Source organism: Physella acuta, unplaced genomic scaffold (genome assembly GCF_028476545.2).
Source record: "Physella acuta isolate Inbredline_101_S28 unplaced genomic scaffold, ASM2847654v3 ptg001087l, whole genome shotgun sequence".
Classification (NCBI taxonomy): Eukaryota; Metazoa; Mollusca; class Gastropoda; family Physidae; genus Physella; species Physella acuta.
Genome location: NW_026732604.1, coordinates 25,823 through 46,447, shown reverse-complemented (window position 1 = coordinate 46,447; position 20,625 = coordinate 25,823). Strand labels below are relative to the sequence as shown.

The 20,625-nt window shown below is 34.7% G+C and overlaps 1 protein-coding gene across 4 annotated transcripts in view; it reads right to left on the bottom strand.

The window, feature by feature from the left end:
* The window catches only part of LOC131955618 (leucine-rich repeat serine/threonine-protein kinase 1), a 45,650-nt gene that overhangs the window by 11,053 nt on the left and 13,972 nt on the right, over positions 1-20,625 (bottom strand). For 3 of the 4 annotated variants that reach the window (XM_059319805.1, XM_059319804.1, XM_059319808.1), the window contains 26 exons: positions 20,463-20,608; positions 19,827-19,938; positions 19,171-19,314; positions 18,903-19,025; positions 18,015-18,279; positions 17,620-17,752; positions 16,223-16,314; positions 15,858-15,980; positions 15,194-15,393; positions 13,694-13,861; positions 12,781-12,813; positions 11,336-11,572; positions 10,060-10,193; positions 9,749-9,884; positions 8,745-8,846; positions 7,551-7,849; positions 6,959-7,163; positions 5,982-6,098; positions 5,524-5,598; positions 4,697-4,933; positions 4,403-4,496; positions 4,026-4,180; positions 3,412-3,534; positions 1,669-1,870; positions 1,073-1,227; positions 269-363 (listed from right to left, as the gene is read on the bottom strand). In XM_059319805.1, coding sequence (XP_059175788.1) covers positions 269-363; positions 1,073-1,227; positions 1,669-1,870; positions 3,412-3,534; positions 4,026-4,180; positions 4,403-4,496; positions 4,697-4,933; positions 5,524-5,598; positions 5,982-6,098; positions 6,959-7,163; positions 7,551-7,849; positions 8,745-8,846; positions 9,749-9,884; positions 10,060-10,193; positions 11,336-11,572; positions 12,781-12,813; positions 13,694-13,861; positions 15,194-15,393; positions 15,858-15,980; positions 16,223-16,314; positions 17,620-17,752; positions 18,015-18,279; positions 18,903-19,025; positions 19,171-19,314; positions 19,827-19,938; positions 20,463-20,608 — 3,905 coding nt within the window. The remainder of the gene's footprint in view (positions 1-268; positions 364-1,072; positions 1,228-1,668; positions 1,871-3,411; positions 3,535-4,025; positions 4,181-4,402; positions 4,497-4,696; positions 4,934-5,523; positions 5,599-5,981; positions 6,099-6,958; positions 7,164-7,550; positions 7,850-8,744; positions 8,847-9,748; positions 9,885-10,059; positions 10,194-11,335; positions 11,573-12,780; positions 12,814-13,693; positions 13,862-15,193; positions 15,394-15,857; positions 15,981-16,222; positions 16,315-17,619; positions 17,753-18,014; positions 18,280-18,902; positions 19,026-19,170; positions 19,315-19,826; positions 19,939-20,462; positions 20,609-20,625) is intronic. The other variant, XM_059319807.1, reaches the window with a different exon arrangement.

Here is a 20,625-nt window from a genome sequence, read left to right as displayed (position 1 = left end):
AAGAAGAAAAAAAATGTATAAAAACAGTTTGAGACTTACTGAAAGATTTGAATGAGAAGAAGAAAAAAAATGTAAAACAAAAACAGTTTGAGACTTACTGAAAGATTTGAATGAGAAGAAGAAAAAAAATGTATAAAAACAGTTTGAGACTTACTGAAAGATTTGAATGAGAAGAAGAAAAAAAATGTATTAAAACAGTTTGAGACTTACTGAAAGATTTGAATGAGAAGAAGAAAAAAAACTAAAAAAAAAACAGATTGCGACTTACTGAAAGATTTGAATGAGACCCTTGCTGTTGACAGACCAGACACAACAATCATAGACACACATGGCCACTATAGGCGGGCCTGCTGGTGACAGAGTCTGGAATAACATAAACAATATTTTAATCATTACACAAGTTTAGATGTGGAGGCCTTTTGGTAACACTTTCACAACCCAGCCTTAAAATGTGGAAAAAAGTAAGTTTTACAACTTAATCTATAAAAATGTTATTTACATTGAAATAAATAATGCAAAAGTGTCTCAGTCAAGAAACCTTACTTTAAAATTACAAAAAGAATTATTTCAGTTTAAGTGCAGAATATAAAAATGTTGCAAAGCATCTAACCTTCTAGTTTTACCTCGCTTATAAAACTAGTGTAAGGCTAACCTTGTAGTTTTACCTAGCTTATAAAACTAGTGTAAAGCTAACCTTGTATTTTTACCTCACTTATAAAACTAGTGTAAACCTAACCTTGTAGTTTTACCTAGCTTATAAAACTAGTGTAAAGCTAACCATGTATTTTTACCTCACTTATAAAACTAGTGTAAACCTAACCTTGTAGTTTTACCTAGCTTATAAAACTAGTGTAAAGCTAACCTTGTATTTTTACCTCACTTATAAAACTAGTGTAAACCTAACCTTGTAGTTTTACCTAGCTTATAAAACTAGTGTAAAGCTAACCTTGTATTTTTACCTCACTTATAAAACTAGTGTAAACCTAACCTTGTAGTTTTACCTAGCTTATAAAACTAGTGTAAAGCTAACCTTGTATTTTTACCTCACTTATAAAACTAGTGTAAAGCTAACCTTGTAGTTTTCAACCTTCCTGGCCTGGTTGAAGGTGAAGATTTCAATGCCAGATTTACCATGGAAACTAGAACTTAACCAAATCTGGGTCATTTCTGTCTGGCTAGCAGACGTGGGGTGATCTGATGGGCCTAGAATTATTGGACTGGCGGTTCCTGCAAGAGTTTAATTAAAATTCAATTAACAACCCATTAACAACTTTTAAATCACAAATTTCTCAATATTTGTCTTAAGCAAGGGAAATAGATGAACACTTCAAGATGGTTCCAAGATGGTTCCAGCAAGTACTAAACAATATAGCACAAATTAGTAGAAAATTTGACAGATATAATTAAAATGTTATTCAACATGTTTTTCATATCATAAGTAAGATCATTAATTTGTACAGTTACTATCATCTGAAAAGTTAAAATAGCTTCAGGTATGTTTATATTCTTGGATACACAATTCAACTCAGCTTGAGTAAATCATGATAAAAACACTCAGCTTATTTTTGTGTGTTAGTTATGAACTTTCTAATATAATTTAGTTATGAACTTTCAAATACAATTTAATTATGAGCTTAAAAATTCAGTTTCCAAATGTTTTTCTCTGACCTGGGGTGGGGCTGACAGGTGTGACAACACAACCTGAGTAGACTGACATGTCCATGCCCAGGCTGACTACATCATGCATGTGGCAGAACTGGGGGGACCTGGCGATGCCCAGAATTGCCTCCATGGTGGGGCGGTCCTCTGGGTCCTGGGACCAGCACAGGGATATTAGATCCATCATGTAGCTGGGGTATTGTTCTGCTTCCTGTAAAGATATAAAGATATTAGATCCATCATGTAGCTGGGGTATTGTTCTGCTTCCTGTAAAGATATTAGATCCATCATGTAGCTGGGGTATTGTTCTGCTTCCTGTAAAGATATTAGATCCATCATATAGCTGGGATATTGTTCTGCTTCCTGTAAAGATATTAGATCCATCATGTAGCTGGGGTATTGTTCTGCTTCCTGTAAAGATATTAAATTTGTAGCTGGGATATTGTTCTGCTTCCTGTAAAGATATTAGATCCATCATATAGGTGGGGTATTGTTCTGCTTCCTGTAAAGATAAAATCTATCATGTAGCTGGGGTATTGTTCTGCTTCCTGTAAAGATATTTAATCTATCATGTAGCTGGGGTATTGTTCTGCTTCCTGTAAAGATATAAAGATATTAGATCCATCATGTAGCTGGGGTATTGTTCTGCTTCCTGTAAAGATATAAAATCTATCATGTAGCTGGGGTATTGTTCTGCTTCCTGTAAAGATATTAAATCTATCATATAGCTGGGGTATTGTTCTGCTTCCTGTAAAGATATTTAATCTATCATGTAGCTGAAGTATTGTTCTGCTTCCTGTAAAGATATTAAATCTGTAGCTGGGGTATTGTTCTGCTTCCTGTAAAGATATTAAATCTGTAGCTGGGGTATTGTTCTGCTTCCTGTAAAGATATAAAATCTATCATGTAGCTGGGGTATTGTTCTGCTTCCTGTAAAGATAAAATCTATCATGTAGCTGGGGTATTGTTCTGCTTCCTGTAAAGATATTAAATCTGTAGCTGGGGTATTGTTCTGCTTCCTGTAAAGATATAAAATCTATCATATAAGTTGGGTATTGTTCTGCTTCCTGTAAAGATATTAGATCCATCATATAGGTGGGGTATTGTTCTGCTTCCTGTAAAGATATTAGATCCATCATATAGGTGGGGTATTGTTCTGCTTCCTGTAAAGATAAAATCTATCATGTAGCTGGGGTATTGTTCTGCTTCCTGTAAAGATATAAAATCTATCATATAAGTTGGGTATTGTTCTGCTTCCTGTAAAGATAAAATCTATCATATAGCTGGGGTATTGTTCTGCTTCCTGTAAAGATATTAAATTTGTAGCTGGGGTATTGTTCTGCTTCCTGTAAAGGTATAAAATCTATCATATAAGTTGGGTATTGTTCCTCTTTCTGTAAAGATATAAAATCTATCATGTAGCTGGGGTATTGTTCTGCTTCCTGTAAAGATATAAAATCTATCATATAAGTTGGGTATTGTTCCTCTTTCTGTACAGATATTAAATCCTAATTCCCAATAAAACTAGATGGACAGGAGTGACCAGACTATGACATTTTGAATCCACAACTCCAGAGTTTGTCATTATCAGCTCTACCACTAGAATACTGAGTCAAATAGTTATGGCATGCAATTAAAAAAAAATATCTATTTTTAGTGCAGATGTTTCAAAAAATCCCTTGAAGTTTATAGGTAAATGGAGTATTTCAGATACAAACACAATTTTCAACTGGGCAGCACCAAATCTTTCACCTGAACAGTTAAGCTGGGTCGTTCCCCTTGACAGATCAAGTTGTTTGGGTTGTTGACATTGTTGAATGGAGCTCTACAGGTCAGCACCTCAAACAGGAACATGCCAAATGAGAACACGTCCACCTGCAAGTACACAGTCCAGTCTAGATCACATGACACCAATATTTGGTTGTTTTTTTAAAGATTTTAAACCAACATTTAATGAAAAATTAGCAGTTTATTTAAGTGGTCACATACACCAGGAATGTGGTTACATTTCTTAAAAAAAACAACTATTAAACCAACATGTTCCAAATTTAGTAACAGTATAGCTTACATGTTCTATTATGTGATCACGTAGAGTTTATTTTTAGGAAATTTGAAACAAAATTATATTAAATGTATTATTTTTGATTGAGTTTTTGAACAGTCTGGATATTTTAGACTTATCTAGATTTCTTACTACTTTTAAACTACAGTTTCAAGTAGGATTTAATTTCTACTGGTAACTATTTTCTTACCTTTATAGAGTACCTTCTATTTATTCTGGTAACTATTTTCTCACTTTAATTAAGTACCTTCAATATTTTCTAGTAACTATTTTTTCGTACCTTCTATTTATTCTAGTAACTAACCTTTGTGGTGTAAGTTCCTTTCCCAGCATGTTGCAGGATCTCAGGGGCAATGAAGGGTGGCGTCCCACCAAATCCCTTGGCTCCAGTGGGCAGGACATACCTGCTGATGCCGTAGTCAGCCAACTTCAACTGTATGGGGCTGCGAGGCTGGGCGTCTACAGGCAGGAGTAGTAACAGGAAGGAAATTATTGTTTTTTATCTTCTTGATAGTATTTGTCATTTTTTTTTTTTATTTAAAAGGAATTACAGTGTGATAAAATGCAAAACTCATGGACTATTTTTGATATATAATAATTTTTAACACTTTTAGTTTTTGTACCCTATTTTAGCAACATATTTTTAAAAAATGGTTACGGGATATTTGTCTATTAATGTACCTGAGGCGGGTAGCTCCCATATTAAAACATTCTCAGCCTTAAGGTCTCTGTATATGATGTTTACTGAGTGCAGGTAGCTTAAAGCACTGGATACCTGGGAAAAATAAAAGCTCTTTTTAACTAAAGAACAAATACAAATTTCCAATATTGTTTTTTTTTTTTTTTTTGTAAATGTTATTTTATATATTTTTGCACATTTATTTGATTGAAAGTCAAATCAAACTATTGTCAAATAATTAGAATTAAGTTAATCAAATCTGATGTAGAAAGTAAATTTAATAGCCAAATAAATACCTGTATGACTATCTCCCTTATAACAAAAAAGGGAAAGCACTCCCCATGCTTGTGCATCAACTTGAGCCTGGTGTCAAGAGCACCTTGTGGCGCCAGGGTCAGGACCAGAGACAATGGCTTCAGGCAGAGGGCCATAAGTGGGACAATGTGGGGGTGCTCTAGCTGACTCAGGATAGAAACCTCTTGTCTGGCAGTTAAATAAGCTGAGCAGGCTTTCTCTAGGTAACTATGGAAACCCTTTACATGGAAACAAAAATGAAATCTAAAAAATGACTGAATTAGTGCATATCTGTACTATAAATTTAAACTATTTGTTAAGCTTAAAAAAAAAATAAAAATAAAATAAAAGCTGATTTAATGACCAAAGATTGTAATAAGAATAACTTAATCAACTTGATAGTAAATACTGTGTAGATCAAAATCAAATATTGAAGAGATGGAGATGGACATTCCTGTAACATACATCTGACTACCCAGTGCTTGTAAAGGGAGTATTTAAGTTTTTTTTTTTTTTTTTTTTTTTTTTTTGTTGAATATTTACAATTAAGTTTTCATTATGTTTTCAATGCAGTTTTCATTATGTTTTTAATAGAACTGTACACATAACTTATCAAATAAACTTAGGACATCTTCATAAAAATGATGACACATGCAAATTAAATCACATTTAAATAATGAGAATTCAAACAAATAACCTACATACAAAATTCCTAAAATATTAATTCTGCAAAACAAAAATATTATCAAACAAATACCACACAAAAGTTGTAAAAAATCATCATGAAACAAACAGTACATTGCTAACGTAAAAAACTTGACCACTTTACCTTTGTGATGTCCTTCCTGGCTTGCACCTGCCTGAACAAAATTTTGACAGCCACATGGTCAGGACCGCAGTTGTCCTGTAAAAATAAATAAACTGGTGCTTCTACTTTCAACAACTGATGTCAGAAAAATCTGGCGACATGTACTCTAGGTTGGTAATTTAAAGGATTTTAGAAAAGACACTACACTACAATAAATATTTTTAAAAAATTTTAAAATTATTATTTCTTTTCACACCAATTTAAACCTTGCTGATTAGTGAAAAAATGAATAGACCATAATTGACCATAGTTTTAAAAAATGCATTTAAACTCTGACAGTTTATCAATATGTAATAATGTTGTATTGCTTTTATACAATTCAATGTCATTGGTATTGTATCTAAACAGTTATACCAAATAAAACGAACTTATGTTAGTTATTTAACTACTAATGTATTCTACTAAAAAGCTGCACTAACCTTTCTGTAGAGCCATCCCTCATGAACCTCCCCAAAATTTCCTTTCCCTAGGCAGCTGCCAATGTCCAGTTGTGTGGAGCTGGGTAACAAGAGATTCTGGGACTGGTCCTGGAACACCTGGACAGTGGTCAAACATTGAAATCATACAAGCTTGTCAGATGGTAAACTGGACAGTGGTCAAACATTGAAATCATACAAGCTTGTCAGATGGTAAACTGGACAGTGGTCAAACATTGAAATCATACAAGCATGTCAGTTGGTAAACTGGACATTGGTCAAGCATTGAGATCATACAAGCATGTCAGATAATAAACTGGACAGTGGTCAAACATTGAAATCATACAAGCATGTCAGTTGGTAAACTGGACATTGGTCAAGCATTGAGATCATACAAGCATGTCAGATAATAAACTGGACAGTGGTCAAACATTGAAATCATACAAGCATGTCAGTTGGTAAACTGGACATTGGTCAAGCATTGAGATCATACAAGCATGTCAGATAATAAACTGGACAGTGGTCAAACATTGAAATCATACAAGCATGTCAGTTGGTAAACTGGACATTGGTCAAGCATTGAGATCATACAAGCATGTCAGATAATAAACTGGTCAGTGGTCAAACATTGAGATCATACAAGCATGTCAGATGGTAAACTGGTCAATGGTCAAACATTGAAATCATACAAGCATGTCAGATGGTAAACTGGACAATGGTCAAACATTGAAATCATACAAGCATGTCACTTAATATATGTACCCATATAAAATATGTTTTATTTAAAAACAGATTAATTTATCTAACCATAGTACAGATCCTTTACTAAACACATTTGTCTTACCATATTACATATTATTTATTTTAAACAATTTATCTACCCATATTACATATTATTTATTTAACACATAACCAAATTAGAAATGATTTATTGAGCACACTACTTATGCCATACATTTATCAAGCATAAAACCACTGACCACATCAGGAGCAATGAAGAGCTGGTGGGTGACCCCATCTTTGCCCATCAGGTACAGGGGGGAGATTGACCCATGGCGTGGACACATGGCATCAACACCCTCCAAAACATCCAGCATGCACCTCTCCACTAGCCAGGAAAATATCACTTCCTCTCCGTCTGGACTGCCTTTGTTGTAAATAAATGCCTGGCCCTCGGTTAAAGTTCTAGAACACAAGGAGAGGAAGTTATTTTAGAGGGTACCGTAATCCTAAGTAAATAATTAATTAATAATTCATTGATGCATACGTTAATTTCAAATATATTGATTGATATTGATTAAAACAATATATTAAAGGTAACAGTAAAGTAAAGTTCAAGGTAAATAGATGTATAATTAACCCCATCTGTAACTTGTAATATTTTGAATAAGTGAAACAATAGATTGTGAGACGTCTTTATTAAAGGTTTAAAGAAGAGCCAAGTCCAAATTACAACCCTTTATTCACCAACTTAGAGAAGCTAGTTTTGAATAACAAACCAAAATTACTGTAAAAAAAAAGCTTGCTGGAGTATTATATTTTTAAAAATTTCTAAACTACAAAAGCTGATACCTCGGCCTTGTTGTAACGGGAGCTGTAATATGAGCTTCATCGGCTGAATGTCTTGTAGCGCCAATCACAGTTGCGCTTCTGTCCCTCACAGGCTGATGGTTGTCCAGCAGCAGGACAGGCATGCACAGGTCTGGCACCTCGGGATTCAGGAAGTACCAAGAGTTTTGGTCAGCCTGGAAGCTCCTCTGTCTGGTCACCTCCCTGTTCAGGCACTGCGGGCAGGGGACGATGCGGGTGACCAGGTACCTGCCTTCACAGTTCTGGTTGAATCGGAGCTCTCCAATGTCCGGGTACCAGTCCTGGTGACAGCAGTGTACGCCACTTAAAATGTGTACAGGGCATTTGACACATGTGTATAGTGCAAAGTGGAAAATTTGGACAAAAGTACAAGGTACTTTTAATAAGTGTAAGGGGTACATGATAGACATGTAGTGCACATTACAAAAGTATACAGCACATGATAGAAATATAGTGCACATGATAAGAATAGTGGACATGATAGACACATAGAGTTCTAGACATGTGTATAGAGCACCAGATGGATGTATAGTGCACATGATAGAAGTATAGTGCTCATGATAGAAGTATAGTGCTCATGATAGAAGTATAGTGCACATGATAAGTATAGTGCACATGATAGAAGTATAGTGCTCATGATAGAAGTATAGTGCACATGATAAGCATAGTGCACATGATAAGTATAGTGCACATGATAGACACATAGAGTTCTAGACATGTGTATAGAGCACCAGATGGATGTATGGTGCACATAACAGAAGTATAGGGCACATGATATGAATATGGAGGTCATTATATATGTATGGTGTATACAATAAAAAGATAGTGTATACATGCTAAACAAAATTAGGCTTGACATTTACAACTGGTATATGCTATTAAGTTCACTTATAAAGGTGCAGTTTTGAAAGTCAATAATGGATATGATGTATGGTGTCAAAATTTATGCTTAGGCAACACATTAAAAAACCACTAGCAAATTAACCTCTCATCTGCGAATTTTATTTATTAATTGCATTTTCAGACAAAGAAAAAAAATAAGCTATTTTGATGTTCTAACCATAAATTTGTTAAAAATCTGGCCATACAATGTTGATGTTCTAGTTATAAAATGGTTAAAAACCTGGCCATACAAAGTATTTTTGTGGCCTAATAATAAATTTAAAAAATAGAAACCTGGAGCAGGTTGTCCACATGTTCAACAATTTTGACTAGAAGTTTTGTGGTGGACACTTCCTCTCTGTAGACTGTGCTTGATGGCTTGGACAGGTCAAGATTCTTAAATGTCAAGATTTAAAGAAGATTCTTAAATGTCAAGATTTAAAGGAGATTCTTAAATGTCAAGAATTAAAGAAGATTCTGAAATGTAAAGATTTAAAGAAGATTCTTAAATGTCAAGATTTAAAGAAGATTCTGAAATGTAAAGATTTAAAGAAGATTCTTAAATGTCAAGATTTAAAGAAGATTCTTAAATGTCAAGATTTAAAGAAGATTCTTAAATGTCAAGATTTAAAGAAGATTCTTAAATGTCAAGATTTAAAGAAGATTCTTAAATGTCAAGATTTAAAGACAAAATAAGGGCCGGAGTGGTCGAGTCGGTAAAGCTCATGGTTGCTAAACCAAAAAGTCTCGAGTTCGAACCCTCGGGCAGATGAGGCTCGTTAGCTGGGGACAGCCACTCTTCTAGAAGAGACAACTCCAAAATTAAACAACTGCTGCCTTGTAGTTTGTTCTTGGTTGGACAAAGGCTATGGAAGCAAATCCAAAAAGAAAAGCAGGCTGAAATAGGAGTCAATGGCCTCAATGGCGCATAACCAGTTGACACGTAACGCTTAATTGTGTTGGAGGCGTGGTCGAGTCGGCAAAAAGCTGATGGTTGATAAATTCGAACAAAGTCTCGAGTTCAAACCGACTGGCTGATAAATCTTGATCCCCTTCAACACTAATAATTAAGAACGAAGAAAAAGAAGAAAGAAAGACAAAATATATGTCCAGCGTCATCAATTGGCTTCTTTAATTACAGAAAAAACCACAAATGATGAAATCCTCAATTATTTTATTGTGTTCATCAAATGTAATTTCTGTACAAAATATTGTAATAACAATGCACAGATCTCTAATTCTTTTACCAGAATGTCTAGCACAATGTACAAGTTTTACACAAATGTCTAGAATCTTACCTGTAAAGGTGGTCCATCCTTGGTAGTGACATGAAACCTCAAGGAATCAGTAGGGAAGGTGATCTCAAGAATTTTACTGTTCAGAACATCCAGGTAGGACCACTCGTTGTCAATGCTGCATTTAATTCGGCATTTACTGAAGGAAAAAATTTTTTTTTTATATGATTTAAGTTTAAAACACCTGGCATATTGAAAAGTAAAGAAAAATATTTTAGTGGGTTGAATAGAATTTTCAATACAGAACTGTTATTAAGATAATTTCCTATTTTACTGTTGAAAAATTGTTTCAGGAAATAAGTTGTAAAACTTACCTGTAATCACAGAAATATGAAGAGGTAGAAAAAAACACCTCTCTGATTCTCAGCATCTCAAAGCCCAGGTAAAAAAGTTCAAACCCCGACTGCCAGCACCTCCACTCTGGATCTCTGTCAGACAATGACTTCACCTGGGGAATGGTCACATGACTGATTTACACCTTAGGAGCAGTCACATGACTAAAGTAACACCTGAATAATGGTCACATGACTAAAGTAACACCTGAATAATGGTCACATGACTAAAGTAACACCTGAATAATGGTCACATGACTTAAGTGACACATGAGGAGCAGTCACATGACTTAAGTGACACCTGAATAATGTTCACATGACTAAAGTAACACCTGAATAATGGTCACATGACTAAAGTAACACCTGAATAATGGTCACATGACTTAAGTGACACATGAGGAGCAGTCACATGACTTAAGTGACACCTGAATAATGTTCACATGACTTAAGTGACACCTGAATAATGGTCACATGACTAAAGTGACACCTGAATAATGGTCACATGACTAAAGTGACACCTGAATAATGGTCACATGACTTAAGTGACACCTGAATAATGGTCACATGACTTAAGTGACACCTGAATAATGGTCACATGACTTAAGTGACACCTGAGGAGCAGTCACATGACTTAAGTGACACCTGAGGAGCAGTCACATGACTTAAGTGACACCTGAATAATGGTCACATGACTTAAGTGACACCTGAGGAGCAGTCACACGACTTAAGTGACACCTGAATAATGTTCACATGACTAAAGTGACACCTGAATAATGGTCACATGACTTAAGTGACACCTGAATAATGTTCACATGACTAAAGTGACACCTGAATAATGGTCACATGACTTAAGTGACACCTGAATAATGGTCACATGACTTAAGTGACACCTGAGGAGCAGTCACACAACTTAAGTGACACCTGAATAATGTTCACATGACTAAAGTGACACCTGAATAATGGTCACATGACTTAAGTGACACCTGAATAATGGTCACATGACTTAAGTGACACCTGAATAATGTTCACATGACTTAAGTGACACATGAGGAGCAGTCACACGACTTAAGTGACACCTGAATAATGTTCACATGACTTAAGTGACACCTGAGGAGCAGTCACATGACTTAAGTGACACCTGAATAATGGCTATGACCTTGTCATACCATTGTGTCATATTAACTAAACAATAAACTAAAAAATTCCTGTCTTAAGTTTTGCATTATCATTGTAGCAAATTTCTCTTTATTGCACCCACCTCTGGTGATCTCCTGATCAGATCAGGGGGCAGGGGAAACAACTCTTTCACAATCTGGTAGATGGAGCCATCAGCCAAAACCCTGGTGATGAGACGAGGCCAAAATCCACTGGGGAAGTATGTGAGGAAGTAGAGTCTGCAGCAGGAGAAGATGGGGTTGCTGGTTGGCTTGATGGCCAGCAGCAGAAGTTTGGAGGAGTCCCTGAGGGAACTCAGGGTCACAGTTTCTCTGTTGGCCTGAAAATATGGTTGACGGAGTGGGATCAAAAATTGAGGATTGCAACACAATTTTTATATAATGAAATTTAGATAATCTGAAGTTACTACAGTTAAATTTTAGTTGAATACATTAAATGTGTTAATTAACTCAACTCTATGTGCATGTTATCAAGAATTATATGAGTATTAAATGATCATTGTGTATTATCAGAAAAATGCGGGGTTTTTAATCTATCTAACCAGTGATCACACAGTAGAAAAAAATTACTAAATAAAATAGCTGTACAAAAAAATAAAACAACAGAGAAACAATGACGATATATATGGACTTGTAAAGCATGACATCTGAAAATAATATGCAATTTAAAAATTGATTTACAAATTATCAAAAAAATATATTTCCATAGCAAAAGCATGTGTAAGCAAAAATCTCCTACATGATTGTGGGAGTTTGTGGAATCATTTTAAGTTGATGTGGTGTGTTAAAGGTGTGTAATCTTTAGTAGATGTTTGTGTTGCTATTCTGAGATACTCAAACAATCTGGACTTAGTTCACAGGATGTTCAAACCTGAAGCTTCCTCAGGCATTATAAAGCTTGACTAGATATTTAACCTGTTGGAGAAGATTTGACATAAAAAAACACCAACTAGTTCTCTCCCTTACCTAAACTCAAAATGTAATAAACTACTGTGTTGATTTTTGCTAAGGCAGCATTTGCATTGAAACTGTGGTGTAGTCTGTTCATTGCTAACAACACATAATTTAACACTACATATCATCATCATCACTATGCGCCCATAGGCGCATGAGGCATCAAGTGAGTGCCATGTTATCCTGAATCTAGCTGTTGAAATAGTCGGCCTTTTTCCTTCAAATTCTTCAAATGATCTTCTCAAAGTTTCTATTGGCTGCCCTCTTTTCTCTTGTGGTTCTTTTAACCCCTTATTTGAGATTGTGTTTAACAAGCAGATTCTCAATATTTATAATAAAACATTACATACACTAAACAACAAAACCTAACAGTGCTAACTTCTTTGGCCCTTTTATCAAAATTTTTTGTGTGCATTGAAAAAAAATATTTCAAGCAATATTCATGCATGAGACAAGTTTAAACATGATGACTTGTTACCCATATAAGTTTACAAATCTAAAGAGCAAATAAAACAGCTAGATGGGCTAACATTCAGTCGTAGTATATCCATGCGTGGAGTAGTGTTGAACTTACCTCAGCTTTGTTAGAGGACACAGCTACAAGAAGCTGGAAAGTTGAAAGGTTATTTGGTTTGTGGTGGATGTTTATGTTTTTCTCTCTATTTATAGCACTTTATGCCCATTAAAGGTACAAATACCACCAGCCTTACAGCTCTAAACATTTCTTTGAATGCAAAAGATTCATATTTATTTATTTTATTTTTAATTTAAAAAAATCTAGAGTGATATTTTTAACAAACTGTGTATACTTCAATATACTTCAATAATTCAATTTATGGGTACACTTTCCTACAAAAAATACTAGCTTAGTGACTAATGTCAAGATAGCTTCATGTCAAAGCTACCCCTATGTTTCTATTATTGGCCATCACATGACATAAATAAGCTTTCAGTTGTTGGGGTAGAGAAAGGGGAGACCGTCAAAATGCATAGGTCAAGGTAAGCCACTGGTTGTTATGTTTTAAGTGTCCAGATTTATATACATTTTGTAGCTGGAGTTAATTTATACTAACTGGCAACAGAGTTAAAAACATTAGTACAATTATTATTCAAATGCTGATAAAAAAATTGTAAATTTTAAAAAAAATAATAAGTCATTTCATGACAAAAGATAATAGAAAGTAATTTAAATCTACTTGGTTCTGTTTATTAAAGGTTGCTGAGGCCAACAGAAAAGAAAGCTATGATAGAAAAAAGTGAAATAATAATAAAATCATCAACAGTAAGAGAGTGAAAGGGTTAGAGGTGAGTGGGTTAGTTTCTGAGTGCAAGGTGATAGGGAGCAAGAGGTTGAATATTTACCCTACAAACATTCCCAGTTAGTACATTTAAAATATAATGTCTACATCTCCAATTTTAAACAATATTTTAAAAAAAATTCTTGCCATCAAAACTGAAAATCAAAATGGCTGAAAGTTCTCCCTTACCTGAGAGCCAGCATAGAAGATAGAGCTCCCAACATGCAACACTGAGGGAGGGCCTTCCACCAGACGTCTGCCACTGCGACTGGAGCGCAGCGGATCAACAGTCCTGTCTGATGTGGCATCTTCTCTGCTGAGGCCAACACTGGACTCTGTTGGCTTGCGTAATGGAATCTGTAAGTAAAAACAATCTGTAATGGGTTGTATGAAGCAGTTACATAGTGTAAGCAACACATTACGTGGACCATGCCTGATATATGAATGGAATCTGTAAGTAAAAAGTTAATCTGTAATGGGTTGTATGAAGCAGTAGCATAATGTAAATTACACATCTCAGCAGACTATCAATGTTATTATTTTGTACTGATACATCCCTCAAACTTTATCTCACCTCTAATCATAACTTAGCAAGAGTCATAATTCCTCTTGGCTTATCAATAACACAGAGTCATGATTCACCTTAAATTATGAATAACCTGGTGTCATAGTTCACTTTGAATTAGGAATAACCTGATGTTATAGTTCACCTTGAATTATGAATAACCTGGTGTCATAGTTCACCTAGAATTATGAATAACCTGGTGTCATAGTTCACCTCGAATTATGAATAACCTGGTGTCATAGTTCACCTCGAATTATGAATAACCTGGTGTCATAGTTCACCTCGAATTATGAATAACCTGATGTCATAATTCACCTTGAATTATGAATAACCTGGTGTCATAGTTCACCTTGAATTATGAATAACCTGGTGTCATAGTTCACCTCGAATTATGAATAACCTGGTGTCATAGTTCACCTCGAATTATGAATAACCTGGTGTCATAGTTCACCTTGAATTATGAATAACCTGGTGTCATAGTTCACCTAGAATTATGAATAACCTGGTGTCATAGTTCACCTAGAATTATGAAAAACCTGGTGTCATAGTTAACCTAGAATTATGAATAACCTGGTGTCATAGTTCACCTTGAATTATGAATAACCTGGTGTCATAGTTCACCTAGAATTATGAAAAACCTGGTGTCATAGTTCACCTCGAATTATGAATAACCTGGTGTCATAGTTCACCTCGAATTATGAATAACCTGGTGTCATAGTTCACCTCGAATTATGAATAACCTGGTGTCATAGTTCACCTCGAATTATGAATAACCTGGTGTCATAGTTCACCTCGAATTATGAATAACCTGGTGTCATAGTTCACCTTGAATTATGAATAACCTGGTGTCATAGTTCACCTCGAATTATGAATAACCTGGTGTCATAGTTCACCTCGAATTATGAATAACCTGGTGTCATAGTTCACCTTGAATTATGAATAACCTGGTGTCATAGTTCACCTTGAATTATGAACAACCTGGTGTTATAGTTCACCTTGAATTATGAATAACCTGGTGCCATAGTTCACCTGGAACCATGACACACATGACACACCATTAAACCATGACCCAGCTGTTACACACAACTTACCCTAACATGACCCACCTGCTACACACAACTTACCCTAACATCACTTTTTCTTCTCGCCATCTCCAGGAGCTCCGTCTCAGTGGGCAGCAAGGATGGCAGGAGTAGATGTTCCTCGTCAAACTGCAGCGCCACCTCAAACTTGTTCAACAGGCTGGTGATGTACACCTTGATGTGCTCAGGCTGGAAGGTGTTGGACTTGAAGAGAAACTCCAGGTTACTCAGTCTCATCACACCTGTAAAGTTAGATCTACAGGTAAACAATGTAAACTTCTGGTAAATTTTACATTTAAAGGTGAAGTTGTACAAGTAAACATGTAAATCTGTTATTTAGTATAATTGTTGTTATGATGTTTTGGTCATCAGCGTTTTGAAACATTGCAGACATCCTAACCTTATTGCTTATTCTACTGATGGTTTTCTGACATTTAAGGTTCCAAATACATCTGATAATACAGTTAAATTGGAAATTTATGGAGGTCAAGGATATTGATCTTAGTTAAACATAGCTTGCCTTGTATTTTCACTCTACTGTCACTTTTTAAAATATCTAGCTCATTGCATCTTAATTCATTCTTTTCAGTTTAAATTTTTTTTAAAGTTTAATTTGCCTCAAGCTAAAAGTTTTATGGATGTGACTAAAATTTGGGTGAGGTCAATGAATAAAACCAAGAGACTGATGAGCAAAGCTAATTCTGACCTCTCTGAGCAAAGTTGTTAATTTCTTTAACTGTGATGACTTTAGCCAGCTGGTCACACAGCCATTGTGGATCAAGGAAGAAAAGGTCACGCAAAGGGAGATCATCATAATGAAATAGAACTCCTGATAAAAAAAACATTTTAACATTTAGAATCTAATTGCAGGGTAAGGTCTATCGCACTAAAAGAAATAAATACACACTACAAAGTTCAAATGGATTTTTTTTAAATATTTTTTTTAAACGATGCTACCGTCCTAAGAAATTAATATTTTTTTTAACATTTATAACTTAAAATGATATCAAGCATGAAGGTAATAGTGCACTAGATTTAACAAAACTCAGTAGGAAAGGGGAATGTACTCACCATTCTCATGTAAAAATCGTGTTGCCTGTTCCAGCTCTTCCACATCTCTGAAGGTCATTCCATGTTCCATCATTTTGTTTTGTACACACAGGCTGGGAAATGAAAGCACTGGGAGTCTCATTTCACACAATGTTCAATGTGATTCAATGTTACATCAGGGAGAGGCTCATTTCATACAATGTTTAATGTGATTCAGTGTTACATTACAGGGGAGGCTCATTTCACACAATGTTTAATGTTATTCAATGTCACATCATGGACAATAGAGGCTCATTTCACACAATGTTTAATGTGATTCAATGTTACATCACACTAAATTTTCCCATGATTGATAATAGAGGTTCATTTCACACAATGTTTAATGTGATTCAATGTCACATCATGGACAATAGAGGCTCATTTCACACAATGTTTAATGTGATTCAATGTTACATCACACTAAATTTTCCCATGATTGATAATAGAGGTTCATTTCACACAATGTTTAATGTGATTCAATGTCACATCATGGACAATAGAGGCTCATTTCACACAATGTTTAATGTGATTCAATGTTACATCACACTAAATTTTCCCATGATTGATAATAGAGGTTCATTTCACACAATGTTTAATGTGATTCAATGTCACATCATGGACAATAGAGGCTCATTTCACACAATGTTTAATGTGATTCAATGTTACATCACACTAAATTTTCCCATGATTGATAATAGAGGTTCATTTCACACAATGTTTAATGTGATTCAATGTTACATCACACTAAATTTTCCCATGATTGATAATAGAGGTTCATTTCACACAATGTTTAATGTGATTCAATGTTACATCACACTAAATTTTCCCATGATTGATAATAGAGGTTCATTTAACACAATGTTTAATGTGATTCAATGTTACATCACACTAAATTTTCCCATGATTGATAATAGAGGTTCATTTAACACAATGTTCAATGTGATTCAATGTTACATCGTGGACAATAGAGGCTCATTTCACACAATGTTCAATGTGATTCAATGTTACATAGTGCTAAATTGTCACATGATGGACCATGTGATTTAGCTCACATAGTGGAAAACATAGCTAATCTTAATGTGTGTCACCTAATACAATCTTGAACTTCCAACTATTTATGTTCATCATTTTTTTTTATAGTGAGAAAGCCAAGTATCTTTACAAAGAGTTTTAAGGTTGCACAAAAGTTTTGTAAATACAAACACAGCTTACATCGTACAACAACAAATAAGGAAACACAGACCTACCATAAAATCATTAAAAGCCTAAAATATACTGTGTAATGATGAACAAGAAAACAAAATATACCTAACTTAAAAATGGCCACATAATAATTAACAAGCTAACATATTCCGTTAATGATGAAATAGAAAACATACGTATACTTTGATCTGTTGAGCACAGGCTCCTTACAATCTTTTATCCTCTCTACGGCCAATTCACGTATGATGGTTTGCAGCAGGAGATACTTGCGAGGTATTTTCTGCCTGACCAGATTCTGGGTCTTCGATCCTAAAACAGAAAAAAAAACCTCTCAGACAATAAAAGAAACAAACAACATGTCAATCAACTGAAACAACAATTTATATAACACTTGGTTTGATTTCTTGAGATTTTAAAATTTTTTCTTAATCATTAATTTAATTTTGTGGGGTATAGTTTTTATTTTTTTAAGAATGAAACTTCTAAAAGATTTAGCAATTCAAATTATCAAGTGCTTACTCAAAATACTTATAAAATGAATCAAATAAATTAAAACCAGTCAAATACTGACGTGGGTGCTTCAGCTCAAAGACAGTGTCGTAGATGACGTCGACCAGTAGCTTGATGTTCTCCCCTGTGGTGCAGCTCACATTGATGGCCCTCAGGATGTTAGGCAGCCCACTCTTGTCTGGCTCTTGGTTGTCTATAAATAGCTTGTTGATCAGCGTCATCATGGATGCCTCAAAATCATCGGGGTAGTTGCGGCGAGTCGACCGGTCACGCAAGATGTCGAGGTGAGTGCCAACAATGATCACTGAGGCCCCTGGAGCTCTGGCCTAGAGTAGGTGTGAAGATTGTGACTAAAGATTGTGACTAGAGATTGTGACAAGAGCTTTGGCCTAGAAAATTGTGTGTGAAGATTGTGACTACAGATTGTGATTAAAGATTGTGACTAGAGCTCTGGCCTAGAAGATTAGGTGTGAAGATTGTGATTAAAGATTGTGTGACTGAATATTATGACTAATTATTGTACCTAAATATTATGATTGAATAGAGTTACTAAACAATTCTTCACCAACACAAAGCTTAATGACCAGCTAATTAATAAAACAGCTATAAAAATAAAAAACAAAACATAATAATTATTATCCATTAAAACTAAGATCAAAAGATTATACAAAAGTATAAATTCTCAATAAATCAAATTTGTGCAGCAAAAGCCAATAAACTACTTTTTAAAAAATGTATTTATACAATTAAAATCAATTTTATATTTAGCAATAACTTTTTCTTTAAATCAATTGAAAAAAACAGCCAATGGTTTATTATTAAAATCTAATATTTCCCCCCAACTTTAGCAAAGGCTGTACAAAGACAGTGAATGCAATATTAAATATTTTCCCCACACATAAAGTATGATAAAGTATGATAAGTATGATAAAGTATGATAAAGACAAACCTGGATGTTGACAAGCCACTGTAACAGATTCTCCACCCCTCTCTCCCCTTCTATGATGCTCCACACAACAAGATAAAGTGACCGCGGGGATAAAAAGTACTGGTGTGTGGCATAGTACTCTCTCTGTAGAACAAATATTGAAGTTTTTTTATTGACATAATTGTTATGCATATAAGCCAACCGTAGAATATAGCATAATATTGCTTAAGCAATGTTTGAAGAATAATAAAAATTTGGGTCATATTAATTGAAAGAAAAAAAAACCTACTTGTCCACCAAAATCCCATGTTCTAAACACAACACTTCCTTTGGTTCTTCTCTCAAGAACCAACTCATTGATGTCTATTCCCACTGTTGAGAGTAGTGTCCCTTGTTTCCTCAACTCTTCTCTGTTTACTCTGTCTCTCCAGTGCTGTGGATCAAAACAAGCCCACAGTGTCATTCATTTGTCCCAAAGTGTCATTCATTTACCCCATATCCACAAGCTTGTCCAAGTAACAATTTTGAATTTATAGCAACTGCTTGCGACAAAATGTTTAAGGAAAATATTTTTTATTGTAACGGAAACACAGTTAACAAAATTAAAAATGTTTCATGATTTAAAACTTAAAATCATTTTCATGAAAACTGTGCTGTAGTTTTTATTTTAGAATAAACCTATACAATTATAAGTTCTCCCCTTTTTAAAAACCAACTATGTAATTTTGTTATTTAAAATTAATTTTTGAAACAATCAATGCATCTTAAGTTATGTCCCTATATTTTAAAAGCAACTTATGTAATGAGATATTTCCAATTTATTTTAGAACCAACTGAAATCACTGGAAACCGGTCCAAAAATTTAAAATGATTTATCATTATGTAATTAAGAAAGATTTTATTTAAGAAACTATTGAGGTAAAAGGCAATTAGAAAGCTACTTACAGTGGCTTTGGAGCGCACTTTGCCCTTCTCACCAAGTTTCTGTAGTAGAGTTGTTTTTCCTATTTTATGGAACCCCACAAGCATCAGATTCATGCAGTTATATTCTGTTGATCTATGGACAATGTATTAATAAAATATTAGTATTCTATGGAGCCTATTGTTCAATTATGTACACACAAAATAAATGTATTCTAAAATTATCTTAGTCCTATTACCACTACTGCCAACAAAACTTAACACCTTATCCACAAAAGGGGGATAATCCAAAAAGAAAAGCAGGCTGAAATTGGAGTCAATGGCCTCAATGGCGCATAACTAGTTGACACGTAACGCTTAATTGTGTTGGAGGCGTGGTCGAGTCGGCAAAAAGCTCATGGTTGATAAATTCGAACAAAGTCTCGAGTTCAAACCCACTGGCAGATAAATCTCGATCCCCTTCAACACTAATAATTAAGAACGAAGAAGAAGATCCACAAAATGTAACACAACTACCAACAAAACTTAACACTACTGCAAACAAAACTTCGAACCAAAACTAATACTTCTACCAACAAAATCTAACACTACAGCCCACAAAACCTAACACCAATGCCAAAACCTATAACTACAGCCAACTTAACACGACAGCCAACTTACTCCTCTAGCACAGACTGTAGAAACCCAAGGATATCTTTGACAGGAAACCTGGAGTTCAGCAGGAAGTCTTGTATGGCGCCATCAAGTGGACAAAAGTCGAGTTCCAGTTTCCACAAACTTTTTAAAAGCCCAAGTTTAGGTGGCAGCTTAAATCAAAATATTT